The 23,380-nt window shown below is 39.5% G+C and overlaps 1 protein-coding gene and 1 long non-coding RNA gene across 4 annotated transcripts in view; one reads left to right on the top strand and one right to left on the bottom strand.

The window, feature by feature from the left end:
* The window catches only part of LOC122971712, a 46,488-nt gene that overhangs the window by 17,797 nt on the left and 5,311 nt on the right, over positions 1-23,380 (bottom strand). For all 3 annotated transcript variants that reach the window (XR_006399553.1, XR_006399555.1, XR_006399554.1), the window contains exon 3: positions 10,560-10,666. This is a non-coding gene — a long non-coding RNA (uncharacterized LOC122971712). The remainder of the gene's footprint in view (positions 1-10,559; positions 10,667-23,380) is intronic.
* kcnj12a (potassium inwardly rectifying channel subfamily J member 12a) lies at positions 10,664-21,663 on the top strand. The gene is made up of 2 exons (XM_044338449.1): positions 10,664-10,898; positions 16,656-21,663. The coding sequence occupies exon 2, from the start codon at positions 16,816-16,818 to the stop codon at positions 18,115-18,117; it is 1,302 nt and encodes a 433-aa protein (XP_044194384.1). The 5' UTR covers positions 10,664-10,898; positions 16,656-16,815; the 3' UTR covers positions 18,118-21,663.

Raw genomic sequence — 23,380 nt, 5'->3', positions numbered from 1 at the left:
GTCTGTCTTAAGCACATTCGCTATTCTTTACTTTGGTTGTTTTACAGCACTTTGTAATATGTTTTTTGAAAGCTTCTATCTAAGATAACGGTTTATCATTTAGGTTATTTGATGCGTACAGTATGTCTGACATTCAGAACTGTTTATACTCTATATTGTAGTAATATATTAAAGTTTGCTGGTTGGTCTAAAACCGGGCTATATATAGTCAGAAAATCTATAAAAGAGCTAAAGGCATAGATGCAACACTGAGGTCTTGAAGACATTTTTTGGGGCCAGTGTGATCAGAGAGCGCACTTAGCAATATCCTCAAAGTGCTTATTTACAGACTTAATTCAAAAGGTCTAATGTCAGTAAACTGCTGATTCATGAATTCAACAAATGATAGAAAATCTAAATTGCACAAGATCCAAAAACAGAAAAAGACCAAACAAAAAGAAAATGATTGGCTGATGGTGTTGTAACCATTTGATCAGCATAAACCATGGAACAAAATATGATAATTATAGGATACTCTTTCTCTAATAGTCATCCTAGTTAAGTACTATATTTGAAAATTATTGTTTGATACACATCAATGCACCTACTGAATTTGTATCCTCTCTTTCAACACTATGTGATTCCCACAACTCAAACGAGGACTGACTTTTAATAATTTCACACAGCCTCAGTCTATTTCTCACTTCTCATCCACACGCCCACAGTGAGAGCTGTTAAAGAAGGACAGCAACTCAAAAAGCTTACTCTCACACAGAGCCAGAGCGAATCCCAGCGGGTTACCTTGGGTCAGTGACACCCAAATACACACACATATAGACATGCAAAAAGTTGTGGTGAACTTCACCCATGTGAACAGTAGCTGTCCCCCCCCCAAAAAAATTGCTGAACATCCTCCCCTTCCCCAGGCATCCCTTTAAATCCAGCCTCTCTCAAGGGAACAATGGCAGAAATGTTTGGCCTTTGGAGCCAGTGAGCGGGGCCATTGAGCGCCTTGCTGCGGGATCGGATGCAGTGAATTAGTGTAAAGCCTCAGTAGAGAATATAGCTGACGCAACGGCACTGCTGTGGCCTTGCTACCAGCTCCTGCCACGCAACACTGGGCCCAACCTAGAAAACTCCAGCGCTGAGAACAACTGATGCTGCCACGCCCATGCTGAAGGCTATATGTTTTTATATAGACATGCAATGTTAATAAGCATGCAAAGGTTGAATTGTACTTGAAGGATAACGGATGTGAGAGTCAATCTTTATCAGGAGACTGTGCAAAGAATTCCAAAGGTTTAATTGACAATGAAGCAGAGAGTGCTACTATAACAAAAAGCATTGCATTCATAAGCAATGATGTCAGAAAATACAACCCTGAAGACAAACAATTAGCAAACATGAATGTTGTGAAATAGAAAAGAGAGTTTAGTTGTTCCCTATTTCAGAAGGGTAGCCTCTTGCCAGCCAAATCTGAGATGTGAGTGTCACATCAACGTGTACAATTTTCAAAAAGTTCCTTGCTTGCAACTACATAAAAAACACACAAATAATCAACTTTAGCAATAAAATAAAGTAATGGACTATTCACTGATAGATTAACGATCTATCAGTGAATAGTTTAGATTTACTAAGTTTCATGTCTCTCCAAGTTTGATTCTCATATCATACCAATATGCATGGAAGCCAATGGCTGCCAAAAAGGAAACTGTCAGCTGTAAAGTATACCATTTCCAGTTAATGGTCAGAAATCTGCAAAACCACCAGCATAGTCCTTTAAATAAATACAGTACATGGTCCTGGCATGTCCTCTTTACTCCAGCTCTCATGTGTACAGGAAAGCTTCTTAGCCCAGTCTTATGAATGGTTTCTTGTTGCTTTCTCCAAAAACGCCCCAAGCTAACGGGGCAAATGGCATCTCACCATATGCCTGCTCAAAACCACCATATGCCCCACTGGTTAATTCATTTTTCCAGGGCCACAGGGCCTATTTTTCAGCATCTCAACATACCAGTCATATCACAACACACTTTTTGAACCTTTGTTCAACCTTCAGTACTGCATTCCAAAAGCTCTTTGCTATTTAGCATAAATCTGCTGTTTCTGTCCACTGTCTATTCTAGTGACATCACAGATGAGTGCGCATAGGTGTGACAGTGACTGATACTGAGTGTGTGAAAGAGCATGTGAAGAGTAAAGATAGGTCTTTATGAGTGTGTATGTCGGAGAGAAAGAGAAAGAGGGGTAGAGTAGTGGTGTGAAAGCAAAGTATTAGAGAGCGACGTTTCGAAATAATAGGGTCTATGATGCCACGGAGGAAAAAGGGTCAGCTGCTGGTAAATTTAGGGTAAAATTAGGGCTTTGCTGGGCTCGGCTGTGTGGAATTGACAGATGGAGGATGGGTTCCCAGGGAGCCAGACCTGCTACAAATAGCTCTGCGTGCACACACTTTCCTGTGCACACATACATGCAAACGTGAGAGAAGCTCAGCACAAGACAAGTTCTAACACAGACGCACACACACCCACGCAGACCAATCTGCAAAACAAGTACATCGAATATTCTACATAGACAACACGTATACTTTTTAATTAACCATCACCTTGTGCAACAAAATTGTCATGTTCCATTCTCAAGTTTGTGTTCATTGATTCCAAATCAATCTCTGGTTTTATACTACATGACAAGATGTGATCTGGTTCTTGGCCTGGTTTCACTTGGTTTTGTCTGATGTCCTGAGCACAACGCTGTGACCAGTCACCCTTCCTGGGACTCTAACTCTGAGAGATCTACAGGAACTGTCCAATCATATTGCAGATGAGGCATCAAGGTTAGAGGAGCAGAGGAACGAGGGAACACATACAGTAACTCTGATGAAGTCACGATGTGCCTGCTGACTCTTAACTGCTCTCCCTGTCCTCGTTCTGCCATTTAAAGCCAGCTCATTTGCAAGAAATGTAGAGGATTTTATATCTTTGAAGAATATAAACCAGTTGAATGAGGACTGCATATATGCCCGTTCACCCATTTTCTTTGTTCTAAAGATGGACAAGCTTTTATTCAGAATGATAACGCCCTCCATTAGTCTTTTAGTGAGTGACAAGCAGTCCTCCATACAGGTGGTCATGTCCAGGAGAATAAATGAGCTGGAGGATTTTTTTTGTGTGAAATCAGCTCTAAAAATATCAGCTATAGAAACAGAGAAGAAGTCCAAGAACGCCTGAAGACATAATCAGTTCAGCAGAGGTTTAATTTGTGTCATGAGTGACAACATCTGTTATAACGAACTTTCCAAGACACCACATCACATGGGGAAGAAGAGGCACAACAGGAACATCAGGTGAGCAGTCATCTGTACATCCACTAATTGCCACATTTAGTTGTAATGTTGTGCGGGACCATACTATGATTGGTTATCAAATCAAAAGAATTAACCTCATTTTCCCCATAGACATTCAGTGTATCTGAAGTACCTGAGTGGTTCAAATGCTTCAATTAGAAAACTTTCCAAAAATAAATTGATAAGAACAAAGCATGCTGATGATTACAGTGCTCAGCATCATGTGTCACATTTGTTTACGCAACAGCAATTTGATCTAAAAATCTTATTAAATCATGACGCAATAGATAAATTCATGAGCATTTGCTTTTTCCACAAATGAGCAAAGGATTCCCACCTGTGATTGAACTCTGCAAAATGTCAAAGGTATTGAATGTGTTACAAAAGCCAAAGTTTAACAAGTTCTGATTTTTTTCAGCATTCAGATACTTTAAGTAAAAGTAGCAATACCACAATGTAAAATACTCTGTTACAAGTAAAGATCCTGCATTTGGTATTCGAAGCAAAATATAGCAGAGAATCCCTCGAAGAATACCTAAAGAGTGCATTATACTTCGTAAGATAATCACATCTTTTATGTAAAATCCTAATCAGTTCAATAACTAGAAGTTACAGCTGTAGCAGAGTAAAAAGTACAATAGTTCCTGTCTCCTGAAAAGAGAATTCTCAAGTAGAGTACCAGCACCTCAAAAGTGTACTGAAGTAAATTTACTTCTGACACTGGTGAAGGGTGGCCAGAGTGTTTGATCACTACAGGGATGGTCTGTCGTTTGGGCAGAGGCAGAGGTCAGGGTCAGCAGAGGGAGCGATGGCTGTGAGGACACTGGATCCTGAGCCGATTAATTTTCTCACCCCCAGGGTATTGGTGGAAAGGCAGACAGGAGCTTTTCTCAGCATGCTGTCAAGGTGAGGACATGATGAACCATAGATACCCGCCTGCCAACCCCCAGCATCGCGCCGCACAGCGCATTAGGTAATGAAACTTCTGTGAAAAGCCAGGATACAAGTTTCTGACAAGTTAAAAAGTATATGAAGGGTTTCACTGTGTAAGAAAGCATTTTTCTGCCTGACATTCATCAGGTAATTTAAAAACCAAGAAGTATTCTGCTGTCAGAAAGTAAAGATCATGTCTCCAAAATTCAATGCTGACCCATCACCAGCAGCAGTCAAAATGAGAGGCAGGGTGACATTCTTTTTAATGTGGAGGATCTCATTGAAGAACAAAACTCTTCAATTTGTTTCACTCTTTAACAACATAATGAGACAATATTCTGAAGAGCAGAAACGTTAGTGTTTGTATGTACTTACAGTACAAGCTGCTGACTGTGCTGAGTGGCAAGTTAAGTGGAAAATTACATTTGTGCAGTTCTTAGTGGGTGAAAGATGTACAATGTCAAACTACACACTCTGAAACAAAAGTTAGAGTTAGTAGAAGAGGGCTTATGTTACTGCCACACACCCCTGTGTCACTCACCACCACAGGGCCACACGCCTGCATCACTGGAGCATAAGAGCTTAGATTCATGCTGGTTAATAGTGCTGCCAGCCTGACAGTAAAAACCTCACTGATTTAAGTTTAGTAAGTCTAGTTACTGTACAATGAGTTTATATAACTAGCTAACAATAGGCTGTATTCATACCTCAGTCAACGGTAAATTAACACTTGTCACTGTAGGAGATGTAAAGAGGGTGCTCAAAACTTTGTCACATGGCAGTTTTCTATACATTACCAGCTTTTCCTTTTACCTGATTACTCAAAACCCCTTCAGATTAGCATTAGCACCAAGAAACAATATAGTAGAAGTTAGCTAAATGGTAGTGACAATATTGTCAGACATGTAAAGAAGGATTTACACTCCTGGATCACCTAAGAGCCATAAACTGTCCCTGCATCAATATTCATCATTGACAAATTAATGCTACAGCTACGCATATTATTACAACCTACTTTTGATCCAAAAACAAGTGTAATCTTGGAGATTAAAACTGGCATTGCAATTCAATTTAGCATGTCAGCATAACATTTTTAAATATGAAGAGGAAGGTATACCAACCAGTGACTCAAGTATTAAGAAATTGCATTTTTCACATTGAATTCAAATAAAATGTAAAAGTAGATCAGTACGAGTATCAGATAAAAAATTACCAATGTGGATACCATTATTGTATTTATTGAGGCACCATGGAGTGACATTATCAACCTCATATTATGACGACTTATGGAAGCAAACAAAGGGAAACTGTTAAATGAGCTAGTTTCACAAGTAAGTTTGCATTATTACTATTGTTACTTAAGTTTACTGTCATTGGAGCACTGATTTAGAACAGTAGTTAAACTGTTGCCTGAAACATCTTTCAGCCAATCAAAACCCACTCCTATTTATGCCTTGATATGATAATTACCAAAGTCTGATTGGAGAAAACATTACTCAAATGTAGACTATGGACACAGGTGTAAGATAAGAGTGACGTTATTATGTAGTAGAATGGCCATTGTTCATTTCCTGGACTTAACGTAGCACCAGCCAAACCAGAGTGAGGCGGAGAGAAAGAGGGATTTTAAGTGCAGCTGTAGGAGTCATTATGTAAAAGCAATACTGGCCTCTGTCCTCACATGCAGTCATGGCCCCTGTGATTGTGATGGAGTAGTAGGTGTTGTGCAATGTCCTACTATTGCAGTATTTTCCTGAAAAAAATCAATACAAAGTTGAGAGTATCAAACCTGGCTGGAAATTAACTGTGGATCTGGCTTACAATGATGATGAGGGATTATTACTTTCTATTGCTTCCTGTGAGTGTCAGGTGATGGACAGTAAGCAGGACACTCAGTGGTTTTGCATGGACTTAAATGCCTGGTAGCCACATTATGGCTCTAAGGCTCATGGTAGGTCTGGCTTAACATGGTTTAACAAGCATGTTTAACAAAGGAAGATGAGTGTGTGGTGGTGTGTATCAAAAATATAATCAAAATATTCACCATCTAAACACATTTTTTTCCTCAAACTCCTTTATACCATCTTTCAGAGTGCACAGTGACCTTGGAAATGCCGCATTTGTGGTTGGTCTGAATGGGGCTTCACAGGTATCAGACCTCAATAGCATTATACAATATACATCAACCTACATCAAAGTCATGCACATCAACAGCTTTGTATGTGAACATGTGCAAAATACTGTACATACCCAATTACCTTTCAGTATTTGTCTCAATTTCTTTCCAATAAAAGACACTATTTTCCTTTATTACATGGGATTTTTGCCAAACTGGAACCTCCAATGGACATCATTAGCAACTAGACATCTTGGACTATGTAAAAGCACTTAATGAGGCACTGCAGCACAAAATACAACACAACAAAAAAAAAATTAAGGCTTTAAGACCATCTGCTCTGGATAATTTTTAAGATTGTGTAAGATGTCCATTAAGCTTCTCAACACTAATATGTAATGTAGATGTTGGCCATGAAGGTTGTGCAAAATGTCGCCATTGTCAGCAGGTGTGTATGTGTATATGTGTACAGGAAAACTGTTGTGTATGTGTATGTGCAAACTGTGTATGTGTATGGAAGCCACGTGCTGTTACGATGATGACATTTTTTCTTTTACTATGCAGTATGTATGATTTTATCTTTTGTGACAGACAGAGTCTAGAAAAAATTCCCTACAGAGATATTAAAGTATATTTTATCTTATCTTATCTTATCTAAGATGCTTTTCCCACACTGTCCAACAAATCAACCCCCCACACATGCACGCTCCACCACCGTCACGCTAAACAACAACCAGCTGGGCTCAAGAACAAGAAGGCCTTTTCACAACTATTTCAGCCAGCGTGAGTACAGTAATATCACATTCCTAATCCCTGCTGACGAGAAATGAAGTTGCAAAAATGAAATGAACAGGAATGGCTCCAAAGCCTGAAATAGCTGCATTAGACAGGAGTCTCAGAGAATAATGTAATTGGGGTGCTTAATGACAAGCCGAACAGGGAGGGAGGGGGAAGTTCAGAGCTCTTCCGGGCTTCCACACAATATAAAGACGCATTAATGTGGGACAGGATGATTTGTTAAGATAAAAGGTAAAAGGTGTAGCTGTGGTTTTGAGGAATCAAAATCACATGGGACAGATTTCCTATATAAAATGCTTACACATCCAATCTATTCCCTGCAAATTAAATAAATCTTCACCTAAATTTTTAAAAAGACATGCTGATTTAATTTATTTGAAGTATCAGACATTACTGTCACAGCACATATTTTATATGTATTTCACTCTGTGTGCCAAAATCCTTCGGATGATATTTCTTGATTATGATGGAGAGAGATTGAGCTGTCAGCAGCAATAAGTCAGCGGAGCTCCTGTGCAGTGTCTGCCTGTGCCTGCGAGCTTTATTGTAAAAGATGAAACGCCACAATCACTATCACCAGAAAGATTGTGAAAAGTTTATTCATAGGACCCTTCTGATTAATGCAAATTACACCTTGCTTCATACAACTGGCAGCAGTGGAGAGATCTCACTATCTCCAACTCTCTCTTCTTTTTCTTCACTTCTCTGCTCAGCTGCAGTTTCCATACCTCAGTGTGTCACTTTTCTTTTCCATTTTCACATTTAGTCTGTTTTCGTGATTTTGTTTCAGTTACATCATAGCTCAGGGTCGCAACATTTCTTGTGAAATCAATGCCATGTATAATTATATCGATGTAAAATCAAAGCCTAAAAGTAGTTTCAATTGACTTCTTCATTTGTCATTTAGTTATTGAATTAGAATTATATTTCCTCAGGGGCAGAACAGTCGCCATACTGCACTGCATGTAGGTCTTTCAGATCAAATGCTGCAAAATGGCCTGAATAGACATGTTTTAGTAAATGTTTAGTAAATGGAGCCAATCAAGTGCAGCTCCAGGTGTGATTGGTGTATTAACTGGAATTTGGTTAAAACAATCAATTTAAGAAAAAAAAATTAAAATATACCCATTCAAGCAAGAAAAAAAAAAATCAGATTCAATATTAACTGGATTATGATCTCCATTTTTAATTTTCCCAACACACTCTTTCTCTGATGAGTCATGTTTGTAATGACCGTAGCTGACCAACAGTCCCCTCCCTTCCTCTTTCCCTCTGTTTTTTTCTTCATCTCTACCATTTCTTTTTGGTCTGAAAACAGTGAAAATGTTTTATACCTGTAGCCATGGAAGCAGCAGTGAATCCCACTTAGCCATCTCCCTGGGAGGCAAAACCCTCTCATTTAGACACAGACATCCAAAGGATATGTGAGCTGCCACCTGTGATTATGGTGCAGTTACATAACGAGGTTTACAGTCTGGATATGTGAACCTTGTGATCTACTGTTCTCCAGGCTTGCAGCGCCACAGCGTCGAAGCCTTACATTATGCGGGGATCCGGTACAGTACCTGTTGCCGACACAGACCGAGAGGCACTTTAAAAGGAAGCTTTGAGCTGCATTAGTTGATGTCCTCGGCCAAACACAATAGCCTGGTGATGATCACACACAGGCTATTGCAAATCACCCTCAGAAGTCTGAAATCAGAGGCTGCGAAGGAGAAAGAACAGGACTACAGAGAGAAAAAGGAAAAAAAAAGAGAGGGTTCCTGCACTGATGAATCATTAGTGATAAAGCTGGGGCTGAGCCAGTATGGCTGTATTTAGAAACTTCTCACTCTTTCAGCCCCCTCCCTTACTAATTGTCATCTCTTATAGCGCTTGACTGATGACTGGCTCTCTGAAAAGACGCGAGAAAAGGGGCGCAGGCACTCAGCTCTGAGGATAATGTCACACTTTGGAGCTGTCAAGGGTAACAGTAATGTACTCAACAGAGGTGCCGACGGAGAAATAGCTACAGCTTGCTCCCAAAAACACCTGAATGTAAAAACAAGGGACACTGAATATTCAGAGATAAAGACACAGTGACACATAGAGACAACAGTCCTGTGTGAACGCTAGAAACAGCTCATCCTGGGGAGTTTTTGTTTTTTTCTGTGAGACTTCATATGTAGAACGGAGAGCTGACTAACAGACTAATTGGCATACTTCAATTCCAATTCCTCTGACATGGGAGTCCTGGTGTGGTGAGACTGTCATATTGTCAAACACACATGCACACACACACGCACACACGCACATCCTTGGGTCAAATATTGCTGATTAGTTGTTGGTGACAAGTGTGAAAGGCATCACTCTGCACTGAGACACACCACTGAGCAGCATGATATCCATACATACACTGCACACGTAGAATCTTTCAATATGGTGACAGGCTACCGCAGGTCAAAAAGATACATGGAGATTTGCCCTGGTCACGTCACAGCTGTGCAACAGTTAATATCCTCACCTGGTGCTGCAAGGGCCAGGTGAAATTACAGGTGCTTTTTTTTCAGACATTTAACTCTGATAGAGGAGTAATAGAGAGAGTGAATCAGCCCTTTTCTATGAAGCTTAATGGTGGGATAACAGGACTTATCTCAGAGTAAAAGCAGAGCAGATGGGCTCAAAAAGGCAGCAAATTCTGCGTTGTTAATTTGATGTGAGAAGTCATTGTGAAATTGTCATCCTGCCTTGCTTCATAATGTTGCCTCCATCTAACTTTTGATTAACATGTGATCAAATACAATGGTAAATTGTCTGCTTGTGTTTTCTGAATGATATGTCTGTGCATCAAGTTGCTGTCAACTGGTAGTGCCATGATGTGGGAGGGAGGGAGAGAGACAACAGGAGAGAGAGAAAGAGAGGAGGGGAGGAGAAAAGAGAGGGAGGGAGGGAGGGAGGGAGGCTGCAAATGGCAGCTTCTGTGACACCACAGGAGGGAGGGAGGCAGAGGGAAAGAGAGAGAGAGAGAGGAGAGGGAGGGAGGGAGAGAGTGAGCAAGAAATAGTCAGAGGGACAGAGGGAGAGAGAGTGTGAGAGTGAGAAAGAGAGAGAGAGAGAGAGAGAGAGAGAGAGAGAGAGAGAGAGAGAGAGAGAGAGAGAGAGAGGGAGAGAGAGAGAGAGAGAGAGCTGCAGTCCAACTAGATCAGATTGCAAAAGATTGATAGAGAGAGCTGTTCTGTTAATAAGCAGTGAGAGAGTATCATACAGGTTTATGGGTAAATGTGAAGGATTGACTTCATGTTAGAAAAGATGAGAGATTAGCACAAGACCAGCTAAAGAAACTGCTTCAGAAGATGGGGAATACAAAAGCCTGAATTATCACTCGGATAGCCCTTGCTTCACATTTCGCACCTGTTTTCCATGTCCAGACACTGACTGAGGAGAAGCGGCCCGGCCCCAGGTTCTGGTGCGACTCAGCCCGGTCTAAACTGCATTTCATCTGCGCTCGCGGGCAGCTCCTGAAAAAGAGAGAGGCAAAGAGATCAAGCGAGGATGAAGAAATTCAGAGGGGGTTTGTGCCTTGTGCTGAAGATGATGGAGTGGTTTTCTTCGGAATTAGAGTAACACACAAAGAAGGAGCAGCTGCGGTGACAGATGCGGAGAATGCCTCAGTTTGGTTAACATGGACACTGGGAGAGAAGATATCATCTTCTAGTTCTGCAGCCTGGGAGAGGACAGGTAGAAATAAAGGTAAGAGAAGGACAGGAAACTTCACTTCTAACTTGCAGCCTGATTGTCACATCATTATTTGTCAGATGTCATTGGTCTATAGTGTTATAAATTCATGAATCATTTTATATTGATTAGAAAGTGCAAATAAAACTCTAACTGTAAATGAACAATAAATAAGCTATAAATATAAGCCAAGAAGCTAAAACAAAGGTATAGAATGCCAGTCATTTTGAGTTGACTGCACCCAGCCATTGATTGCAAAGGTTTTGCAACAAAACATTAAATATGATGACTTCATTTAAGCTTATCTTTTTGTCCAATTACATCTGGTCCACTAAAACTGAGAGGCCATGTATGAAAAATTGCTTCTTCTGTTCATCTGATGTGAACGTAAACATCACAAATTAAAGGTGAAAATCATCCCTTTAACCTCAGAGCCAAAACAGCAAACGATGGGTTACTGACCACTTACATACGAGTGAGCAGTGTATAGTTTTACAGCAGCACAAAGCCTTTCTGTAGAATGTGGTTGATGCTGATATTGCGAACCTGAGGCTCTCAGTCATTGTTGATCACTTTTAGTCTTTAGCTTAGATTTTGGATTGGCCAGAAGGGCCCTGACTGCCGATATCAGGTTGTTTACAAGCTTCCAGTGGGTTAAAACAAACTGAAATGCAGCTAGAAAGCAGAAAAAAGACAAACCTTACATGTAATTAGTTAAAACGAAAATTAAATCCTGAATTTAACAGCCAATCAAGTTTGCATCTAACAATAACGTCATCCTCCATCATCTCAATCCTAATCTCAGTTTGTTCACTAAGACAGGAGAGCAGGCTGAAACGACATGAATACATTACATTGTGTGACAACAGTACTGAAGTGCTGAAATGATCAAACTATCGATTAGTCGTCAACAAAGACTGAATTGGTGACAATTAATTTATAGTTAATATTAGACTCAGTCATTCATCAAGTTAAAAATACTAAAACATTTTCTGATAACAGCCCCTAAAAAAAACAACGAAGACACTTTCAAATCTGATAGACTGTGATGGGTATTTGTCATTATTTTTCATACTTGTCAGACTAATTAATGACAGAACTGCAAATAAAAAGGAATCACTAGATTATTTAAATATATATCCATATATCTTTAGTGTAACCCATAAAATCACAACATTCGTATTTCTGCATTAAATCTAACCAATCCAAATCAACAAACAGCTGAATAATAAACCCACTGGTTTCCAATTGAGCACTTTTAAGGCTCCCAATTTTCTGAGAGGGGTATATCAGATAGCTAACAGTAACGTCTAATTTAGCATTATAATACTTGAGGACAGACATGAGCATGTATTATTGGCTAAATGTGTGGACGCAGGTATTGCACTTTTCCATCACTGTAGAAGAAGAAGAAATCACTAATGTGAGGGTACAAAAGAGACGGAGGATGAAGAGGACGAAGATTATGCGGTGTTGACAGTTCAATGACCTCATCCTGCTTTTCATCTAAGCTTAGCTCAGTTTGATTCACTTTTATTATCTAAAATTGGTTTTTGGCATGCATGGAGTGAAAACACAAAGTATAACACATCAGAAAAAAAGAACAATATTATAGCAGACACCTGGGCCACAGATTATATATATTGTAGTCAGACTTAATATATTAAGGTCTAGTATTGGGTAAACTATAACAACATATATATATATTTATATATATCTAAGCTTGTGTGCTCAGACCAACAGGTGTCAATTAAAATTAGGAATTACATAGCTCAGCTTTAATATGGGTGATTCAGCCTTTGTGAATGGGTGCAGGTAATTAAAAAACTGCACAAATAAAGATCAAAAAAGCCCAGTGAGAAGCTCACATGTGGCAATGATCAATCAATGAGAACCAGGTGTTCAAACGGTGGAGAAGCTACAGGTGCAGCTAGCAAAAACTACAGATTTTGTTCCACTTGCATAGAATATACCAGCTGTTATAATATGAAAAGGTGACTGAGTTCTTCATGAACACTTCTCTCTACCACTTCTCTCAAAAACCACCTGAGATGGCATCCCAGCACAGGGGATGGCATACATACCGAGTCTAGCAGCCTCCGTTGTTTGTTACTGTCTGGTTCTTATTTACACTATTATCTTTGTCTCTTTGTCTAGCAGTTACAGCCTTTGAATTGACAAAACATCACCAAATTATTGCATTACATTTGCAAACAACTAAAAAGCTGTTTGTGTAAGGTCTCGCCAATCATACAGCATCTCTGCATGTTGAAGTGGTGTTACTTTCTATAGGAAAATACCTGTAGGTCACTTGAGATGAGATGAGTTCCGCGTGGTGAGCTATAGGAAAATACAATGACACCTGAGCCTCGGCTCCTCCTTCACAATGGCCTTGGGAGGTGGGCAGGGATCGTAGTGGTGGAGCTCAGTTTCCTGCATGCTTGTCTTGAGATGAAGTCTCCCACTCCGCCTCATTGTTCTCCCCAATCCCTTCCATTATTTTGCACATACAATTATTCGTCCTATTCATCCTAATCAGCTGCAAGCTTATCATCTCCCCTCGTTGCTCCTCTCAATTCCCCAAGAAGATGTACAGCAGATGAGGTCACAAAAGGTTATCCAAGAAATTATTGGCAGCACTGCAAATCACTTTCCAAGTCCTGCCTTTTGAATCAGAGATACATATTCTTTGGTTACGTCTGTATTCTAAACTCAAAGTATTTTATCTGCAAGATGACGTAACAATGTAAATACAACAATACACTACTAATGGCCTCCCACTGTGCTGAGCTGTTATTTCACACTGCTTGTAGTACAAGATTTGCACAGAGGTGATGTAGCGCTCTAGGAATTAACAACCAGTGTTAAAGGCACAAATGTGGTTGACACACAACCAAAATTTAAAAGACAAGATTGGAAATTGCCACCACTCCCAAATTAATTGACACTCAATATAAAGACTAAACACTAAATCTTCCACCTTTAAAAGTGGATCAGTTCTAAATATTGTTGTCGGGGAAATCTCTGTTTAAATTTGAATGAAATGTGCCTTTACAGGTTTATTTATGCTGGTAAAAGCAGCACAAAAGTAACTGTATAACCTAGAAATCCTTATTTTTCATCTACAACACCAGCTTGTCAATTACTTTATATGTGAATATACTGTCCCTGTAATTAATATGACTAAGTAACAGATTGGCCTTTAAGGTCTAATTGAATTAGTTCAAATGAATTCAAATGAACTACAATATGATTAATGCAGTTCAGATTTGTAAATATTCAACTGTCTCTAACAGTTGCTTAAATTAATGTCAAACCTTTTGGCACAGTAAAGGCTACTGTCAAATCCATCAAAGAGCCAGTGACAAAGATTAATCTTTAAGCACCATGTCCACTCAGACCTTACATGCACAACCTCTCAGAGGGACAATCTGATTTGAAGAGCTTCCCATGTTGCTACAGCAAAGGCTTTCTGCATGAGACTCTAAGGCACTTATCTAATGACTCCAAAGACGCAGGGAGGGTTTTTACTTTCATTTGACCAATTCACTGGACACCTGACACTGCGTGACTACAGTATGATATGGTGACTGCTCACCGTGAAGGGATGCTCAGGTCATGCGAGACCAAGATGTATAATGTGAAATGCTGAGACGGAGTTCAGGCTCAGAATTCATCTCAATTATATAACACTGTCAAATGTGGTTGCCATGTCATAGAGGCCCACCTGCTGCTAACAGGTGAGCAAAGGAACACAAACATTTTTAATTAAACTTACTGTGTAACAATCAAGCGCCAAATACAATCAGCAAGGATCAGAAACTCCATTTTGGTTTACATATGTGCAGATTTACAAATTTGAGAGGAGCGACAGGATTACTATTTTTAGCATTGACAGCTCCATTCTTTTGGGAATGTTGTGTGATATTGTCAAAGCAAAAAAAGCCTTTGGAAGTATAAAAATACAACACAACATTTAGCCACAGTTTGTTTTCCTGATAAAGGTATGTGTTTGACCCCAGAGGGACAATTTTAAGATTGTGCATGAGGTAATCTGGCTTCAGATCAGGAACACTTCCACCTGAAAGAGTGTAAGCGAGGAGGGAATTAGTGTGCAGACGGCAGGGCACCCGGGATTTGGGAGCGCACATGAGTGAACTGTCAAGTCTTCAGGGCCCAAATCAGGCAGGCAGACACATAACGGATGTGGCCAGGCGATAAAAGCTGTCTGCACCCAGAGGGGCCTCCGTCCAGTTCCCATGTAAAACTCCTTGACCCCGAGGTGCAACATCCAGCGCAGTGGCCAGGTTATCTGCTACCTGACTGAGGCAATGACTGCCATACTGACATACACTCCCCTTCATACCAAATTAACATTTTGACACATACATTGTTAAGCAGGCTGTATGTCTAATCTTGCAATATACTTGTAATATTCTAAAATGAAGATACAGTATGTAATTACAATGAGTATGTAATACAGGGCACTGCACAAGGGAGAAATGTACTATCTACTTGTGTGGAGCACCGTGGGAAGGTGTTTTAAATTTATCGCATCCTCACAACATGATTAATAATACTGCAAATTGTACAGAATGGGGTCAAATAAATGGAGTCATGCGCTCTCCATCCCTGTATGCAGCATCTGGAATTGTGTGTCCATTCAATCAGTGGCACACATAGAGATCCCTCAGGAGTTGGTTTAAATACACACAGAAACATCCCCCCTCCTTACTCCCCTCACTAAAGTATTGTCCTGAAAGGACAATGGCAAACTTAGGCTACAAAAAAACAGATAGAGGAGCGCAGCTTGTCTGTTGGATGTGTCATGACTGCATGGCATGCTGCTGATAAACTATAAATACAACCACGGCGTGCTGAAAACTAAGGAGAGATAACCGTCCCTATCACTGGTAGGCCTAAAATATGACAGCCTGCCTCGCTTTATAACACCTTACCAGATATGAGCACTGACTCACAAGGTGGTCACATTTTGTTATTACATAATAATAAACATCTGCTAGATGATGACTTAGTTTGTCTCCAGTGCTGACATTTTTTATAATTTGAAAGAGAAAAGCATAGGAAATGCACTGTGACATAAGTGGATTTAATGTGAGGCCAGCTCTTCACCCCGCAGACATCAGGGCCAATGAGGGCCAATTGATTTTCAGATTTTTAGAGAGAGCAAGATGGTGAGGAGAAGGAGTGTGAAGTAACTGGTATTATGGATACTGACACTTTAAACCTTGTGCTAGGAAGCGGGACAAGAAACACATAAACCATAATGCTGCTAAACTTAATCTAAACCATTTTGAACACAATTATGAAAGTGTTAGTTGGTTAATGGGAAATCATAATAAACAAGCAAATTACACATTAACAAAAAATACATGGAAGAACAGTAATTTATTGCCTTCATCTTTCATCAACATGGATTAATCTAGTATATCTAATCACAAATGTTATTTTTATCTAGATAAGAAGTACATGCAAAAAACTGTAAGCAATGGTGGTGAAATGGTTATTTAAGCTCGAATACACAAGCAGTTCATTCAGTGTGATGATATATTAATATCAATAGCCTTCTTTTTGGGACAGTAGCAAAACAGTTCATGTGTGTTACTTATGTAACAATGTTTTGCCGTTCAGTCACTAAAAGCTTTCATGGTTGGTTCTTTAGTGAGATTCAATAAACAGGTATGGTGTGATTTGTCCATTATGTCACAGAAAGATGCTCACATTGTTCTCCTCTCCTGACATTCTCTACAGGGATTGGATTAAAGCACAAGGCTCCCACCCAGCTCCCTGTCTATGACTCACTAAAATGCAGCTTTGCCAGTGATCAAGCTGCGAGGGGCCTTGATCACACACTGGGACTCCAGGCCTGCCCTTCTGCTCTGACCCTGCAGCTGGAGGCGCCGCCAGGAGCATGAGTGTGGGAAGGATCAATCGCTACAGCATTGTGTCATCTGAAGAAGAGGGCCTCCGCCTCACTACCATGCATGGCATGAACGGCTTTGGCAATGGCAAGATCCACACACGCCGCAAGTGCCGCAACCGCTTCGTCAAAAAGAATGGCCAGTGCAACGTGCAGTTTGCCAATATGGACGACAAGTCACAGCGTTACATGGCCGACATATTCACCACATGTGTTGATATCCGTTGGCGATGGATGCTGGTAGTCTTCACTCTTGTGTTTGTTGTCTCCTGGCTGGCCTTTGGCTTAGCCTTCTGGGTCATCGCTTTGCTGCATGGGGATCTGGATAACCCAGCCGGAGATGACAACTTCACTCCGTGCGTCCTACAGGTTAATGGATTTGTGGCCGCCTTTCTATTCTCCATTGAAACACAGTCTACCATAGGTTATGGCTACCGTTGTGTGACTGAGGAGTGCCCTGTGGCTGTCTTCATGGTGGTCTTCCAGTCCATAGTGGGCTGCATCATTGACTGCTTCATGATCGGCGCCATCATGGCCAAGATGGCAAGGCCTAAGAAGCGAGCACAAACACTGTTGTTTAGCCACAATGCTGTCATTGCCATGCGGGATGGAAAGCTGTGCCTCATGTGGAGGGTAGGAAACCTTCGCAAGAGCCACATTGTAGAGGCCCATGTCAGGGCACAGCTCATCAAACCTCGGATCACTGATGAGGGGGAGTATATTCCCCTAGACCAGATAGACATTAATGTGGGTTTTGACAAAGGCCTGGACAGGATTTTCTTGGTTTCACCCATTACTATTCTCCATGAGATAGATGAGGAGAGCCCCCTTTTTGGGATCAGCAAACAGGACCTGGAGACAGCAGACTTTGAGATTGTCGTCATCTTGGAGGGGATGGTTGAAGCAACCGCCATGACTACACAGGCTCGCAGCTCCTACTTAGCCTCTGAGGTCCTTTGGGGTCACCGGTTCGAGCCAGTCTTGTTTGAGGAGAAGAACCTGTACAAGGTGGATTACTCTCACTTTCACAAAACCTACGAGGTGCCGTCCACCCCCCGCTGCAGTGCCAAGGACATGGTGGAGAACAAGTTTCTAGTCCCCAGCTCTAACTCCTTCTGCTATGAAAATGAGCTGGCTTTCCTAAACCGCGATGATGAGGAGGAGGATGTAGGTGGTGGGAGCAGGGCACTGGCAAACCTCAGTCCAGACCGGAACAGCCGACATGAGTTTGAACGCTTACAGGCCATCAGGACACTGGATCAAAGGTCATATCGTAGAGAGTCGGAAATATGACCTCTACCCACTGACCCAGGGTCAACTTTCAATAACTTTATTCAAGGGTAAAAATGCAGAACAATGCAAAGTGCCATAGGAAGAGCTGACTACTGTGATAGATTGGAAATAGTAAAAGGGACTTAACTGGAAGGAATGGGGAAAAGCAGGAGAGCACAGCTTAGGCAATTGTGGTAAGGAATGTCTACAATCAAGGAAAAGGCTAGAGAAAGACCTTCTTCCTTCATGGAAACTTGAATCTTTTTTCATATGGTCATTTTGAGTTAAGAGTGTTCAAAGACAGTGCATCAAAATGCTTATGGCAAAACCTTATAATCAAATCTTAGGTGTAAATACATTGCTTAGGTAAGTTATGTTTTGTGTGCAGTATCAGTTTCCAAAACCACCTCTAAAAGAATAGAATGTGCTATTTCAACTTGTTCTTGGGCACAAATAATAGCGTTACAAGGCTTCTCTTAAGCTCTCCTTGCATTGCTGTAATTTGCTGGACCTGAGTTCAGTGACACATTGAAAATTCGTGTACTGCAGCATTCAGATGCAATGAGCCATGATAAAACATCTGACCATGAGCCACTGAAAACAACATTATTCAACACCTTCATTTTAGTTTTGGTGTGATCACAAAATCTACAACATAGGAAGAGTAGGCAAAATTAACTGCACTATGAAGAAAATGAAGGAATATGCTGAACTGGAGAAACTTTTGTATTTATAACTCTCTTAATGCCTCATATGTTAAACAACACCCTCAAGGCAAACAGCTTACAAACCACCAACATCATGATTTGTCTTCATTGGCCTATACATCATGTCATGTCATGTACAAATTTGCTAAGTAGTCAGGTTCAACAAAACTAAAGCACAAATAGGATAGAGAACGGATTTAAAGTAAAGCATTTTGTAATTTCACATTCACAAAAATGTATTTCTTGCAAGATACAGGTTGCAATATCCAGGTATGTACTGATCAAATTTATAAACAAATAGCAGCAATTTGTAACCCCACAAAATATGCACCTTAAAATCTACCTTTATTTTCATTATTTGAAAATATACCTAATAAACTAAGTTGAACAAAAACAGTTTTTCTTCCATTCCATACGGAAATTAACATCAACAAACTGACATAAAGTTCATCACACTAATGTGTTTTTGTTCTCTTTAAAAATGAATCTATGCATATTGTTAATAGTATCAGGGGACAGGAATTCTATTGAGATCTGTGTGAGATTAAATAATGTAATAACATTGCTTTAATCAAAACATAATGCTTAGAAAAACAGCCAGGAATTAAAAAAAAGAACAAATTCAATATCTAAGAGTAACTGTTGTGTTCATCAAATATATTTGACAAGAGTTTAATTAAATCGATAGTGTAAATTTGATATCTTTCAAACTTTTAAAATGTACACAAGAAGTGTCCTGATGTATTTCTTTGGCCAGAGGGTAGTCCATTGTCAAACTGAAATTGAAATGTAAGGTTTCAGCATCACCAAAGTTGAGCCATTCCTAATTCTATATCAACAACAATCATTATAAGAGCAAATGTGTCTACAACACTTTGCGTTATGCTAATAAGGTTTGAATAGTCCAAACATATTTGCCAGCCCTATATTTGTATTCATTTTACATCAACAGTGGGTAAATTTAACTGCTCTTTATAATGTTACTAACGGAGTCAAACCTAGGGGTTATAGGGTTGGGTTGGGTTATAGACAAAATATTATCTAACTATTACATGACAAATTTATCCTTTAATGAGTAAAATTAATGTGTGCAATACTAAGTTTGGCTAAAAACCTGTTATCACTGTCACTGCTGTCCAAATACATATACATACATGAGCAACAGTAAAACTGAGAGAAAAAAAAAGCTTCCTCCTATTTCCTCCTCATGTTGTTTCCTCTGGCATTTACAATCATCACATACTGTAGACAGCTAAATGCATTTTAGCAATATGCTAATAGGATGAGATAAGACACTGGACCGCGGTCTGGATGGAAGCAATAAACACTGAAGCACACCTTTCTGAATTAATTGTAATAAGCATATTCTTAATGGTTCTGTTGTAATACACTGAACATGCATATTTATGATTCTTGATTCACACATATTAATTGAAAGAAACGGTGTGAGGAGAATGACCCTCTTTTTTTTTTGTTGTTGTTTTTATTGTACTTGTATGCGTATGATTTCTTTGTGCATGTTTGATACCAAAGTAATGGAGTGTGGTTCAGACTATGTTTTTAAGCAGTTGTTCCCAAGAAGATAATCTTCCAAAAAAGGATAGACTGATCTTGAAAAATGGGTAGTCATATTCTGAAAGGGTGCTTGATTCTCTAGTTTGCAATTGGTCTCTTTATAGATCTAAGTTAATCCTTAAAATATGCCATTAATTAAAGCAAATGTCCAATCAGTCAGAAGTTAAAACCAAATCAACTAAGATATATAGTTGTAGTTATAGGTTAAAAATCATATGCCATCACTATATACAGTAGTTTAAGTGACAAAATTATGATGCATGACAAAACTTTTCTCTTTGGCATGGACAATAGCATTTGAAAATGATCCCTTATTCTAGATGCCTAGTCAGAATTTATCATTCAAACCTCAACATGTTTATGTTGTGTCACAAGATACTGTTTATCAAATCTAGTTTATCTATTACCTCACTAAAATGTGGATGTCATGTCCCTGTTAAACACTTTTAGTTAACTTCCTTTCACATATAAAAGATTACATATGTGTAAAGAAGGAAACCTTTAGGATATGGTGAAAAACTATGACATGAAAACAAAGAAAAGAACCATAAAATGGTCGTTATGTTGGTCAAAATGACTGATATTTTCCTAGTAGTCATTTAACTCCAGGGGTATGCTTGGCTCCATGATATTTCTTGGTTATATATTGATTATTTTTTAGAAATTTTTAGGATGTAGTAAAATATAAAGACCATTTTTCAGCTAATAAGTGAAGCCTTCTTTACCCGACCCTAAACATTTATATGCTCATTGCCTTCTGGGAAGGTTTGATACGCTGATGTGTCCCTGCACCTACTCACAAAATATCTGTGGTAAAAAAAAAAAGGTGACGCATCAACAGCTTCTATGCTGAATCACTGAAATGCATAGTTCAATCATTTCTGATGAATTTTCTTTTTTTCAGAGATTGTTTCAGCTTTGATGTTGCCCACCTGAGCCCTTAAAAATAAAAACACACACACAAAAGTTTTAGCTAATCATACAAAAAGTTTATAGTGTAAAAAGCATAGTAACATTATAAAAATTGTAATAGGAAGCAGCCAGGCTGAACAAACCTGCTTATTTTTATACAAAGTTCTTTTTGATAGAATACAGCAACCAATATTTATCTGTTTTTATCAGAATACTACAATGAAATCACTATTGTGAGACAGAAATATAATTCTTGTCTCAGTTTTCAATGATTTAATTTCTGTTGTTTCATTTCAGCACAGAAGCTCGTGATTTAACAGGTATTTCTCTTAAAGGGATGATTGGAAAAACTTTTGACCTCTGTAGAAGTCTTCCTATGTCCAGCAAAATGTCTACTGGGCTTTTGATTTTAATTCAAAGTCATTTAAATTATTCAATTAAAAAACTAACTGTGAAAAAAAAATGTTTTTATCTCTTTTGTTGAAAATGCTCCACCAGTCTGGGCCATATTGAAACGTAAAATCCGATACAAACCCCGGACATCCTCAGGGTTGACTAATCAATGGATGAAGTGGTCGCTGAGGTAATACATCACCATGAGGGGTGGTTTAAGATGAGAGATCAAGATTCATGTCACTACAGTCAGATGACTCTCTGGTCTTGGGGCCAATTATTCAAGAAGGCTCATCAATTAATCACTGTCTGTGACACACAAACAACCAGCGGGGCCACGGGCCTTTTGGCCCCGCTGAACTGGGCAAGTGGCCTGCAGCTGATTTTCTCTGATCAATGGGGCAACAACACGTGAGAAATCATTAATACTCTATAACCTCAGAACTGAGAGAACATTATTATTTCTAAGCATTACACTACACAATTGCATATAAACTGTACATTTGGTTTTTCTTGAGAGTTTAAGGTCTTACACTGCTCAGTACAGTCCAACCAGAGCTGGATATTTTAGGATGATATGGATAATGACATTTGAGAGTTTAAAAATCTGGTAACGTTATATCTGCTAATATTCCCTTTTTAAATATACACCATAAATATACAGCATTTTGATAAGAATCTCTTGTCAGTGCTCTCTGGTTAATTATTGTCCAAATCATACACCAATATCAATCTGTGATAAGTAGCTGTGGCTCAGGAGGTAGCGCGGGTTGTCCACTAATCGGAAGATTGGTGGTTCGATTCCCAGCTTCTCCAGTCTGCGTGTCGAAGTGTCCTTGGGAAAGATACTGAACCTCAAATTGCGCCAGATGGCTGTGCCATCAGTGTGTGAATGATTAGGTTCCCTCTGATGGGCAGGTTGGGACCTTGCATGGTAGCCCCTGTACCCACTCAGCGTATGAATGTGTGTGAATGGGTGAATGTGACTTGTAGTGTTACAAGCACTTTGAGTGGTTGGAAGACTAGAAAGGCGCTATACAAGTACATTCCGTTTACCATAATCGATTATATATTGTCCAAGCTGATTCATTGGTCAGTCTCTACTGTTCAGTGATTTGATTGTCATGTATACTATAATGTTCTTAACAATGTTTTATGTTGAATAGTATACAGTTTAAAATAAAAGGGTGTTTATCATATAAAGTACACTTAAGGCTTAGTCCTCCAAGTCTGCTTGCTTGACAATCCTCGCTCAACTTATTCAAATAAGGCAAATGGAAGGATTTAATTAAAAAAAATATTTTTGTGAAAAATGGCCATAAATATCCTAATGTAAGGTAAAGCATGCACCGTGGAATTTGAAACCTCTACATATACATGAAACATCTTTTATCAAATGAATAGTTTTTCTGTAACTTAAAGAGTTGAAAGACACGTGACATGTTACTGCATGTACCCAAGCCTGCTTGTACAATGCTGCCGTCATCAGCAGCACTGAACAAATTTTTAACTGGTGATGAATAATCCTGAACACTTTCCACGAGATCTGTGGCTATCAGTTCTTTCTAAATAATTCAGGTTGGGGTGATTAAGTCACCAACAGTGAGTGACAGATGTAGGATTAACATGCTGGCCGCTGGTTATGCTGAGCTCAGGCATCGGGTCTCAGCAGTAACTGCCACTGGGATCACAGAGGC

The sequence above is a fragment of the Thunnus albacares genome, chromosome 20, assembly GCF_914725855.1.
Source record: "Thunnus albacares chromosome 20, fThuAlb1.1, whole genome shotgun sequence".
In the NCBI taxonomy this organism is placed as follows: domain Eukaryota; kingdom Metazoa; phylum Chordata; class Actinopteri; order Scombriformes; family Scombridae; genus Thunnus; species Thunnus albacares.
Note: the sequence above shows the minus strand (reverse complement) of the source record. Positions and strands in the feature narration are given on the sequence as shown.

Excerpts from the sequence above, each read along its gene's own strand:
- kcnj12a (XM_044338449.1), top strand. The coding sequence starts at position 16,816 with ATGAGTGTGGGAAGGATCAATCGCTACAGCATTGTGTCATCTGAAGAA.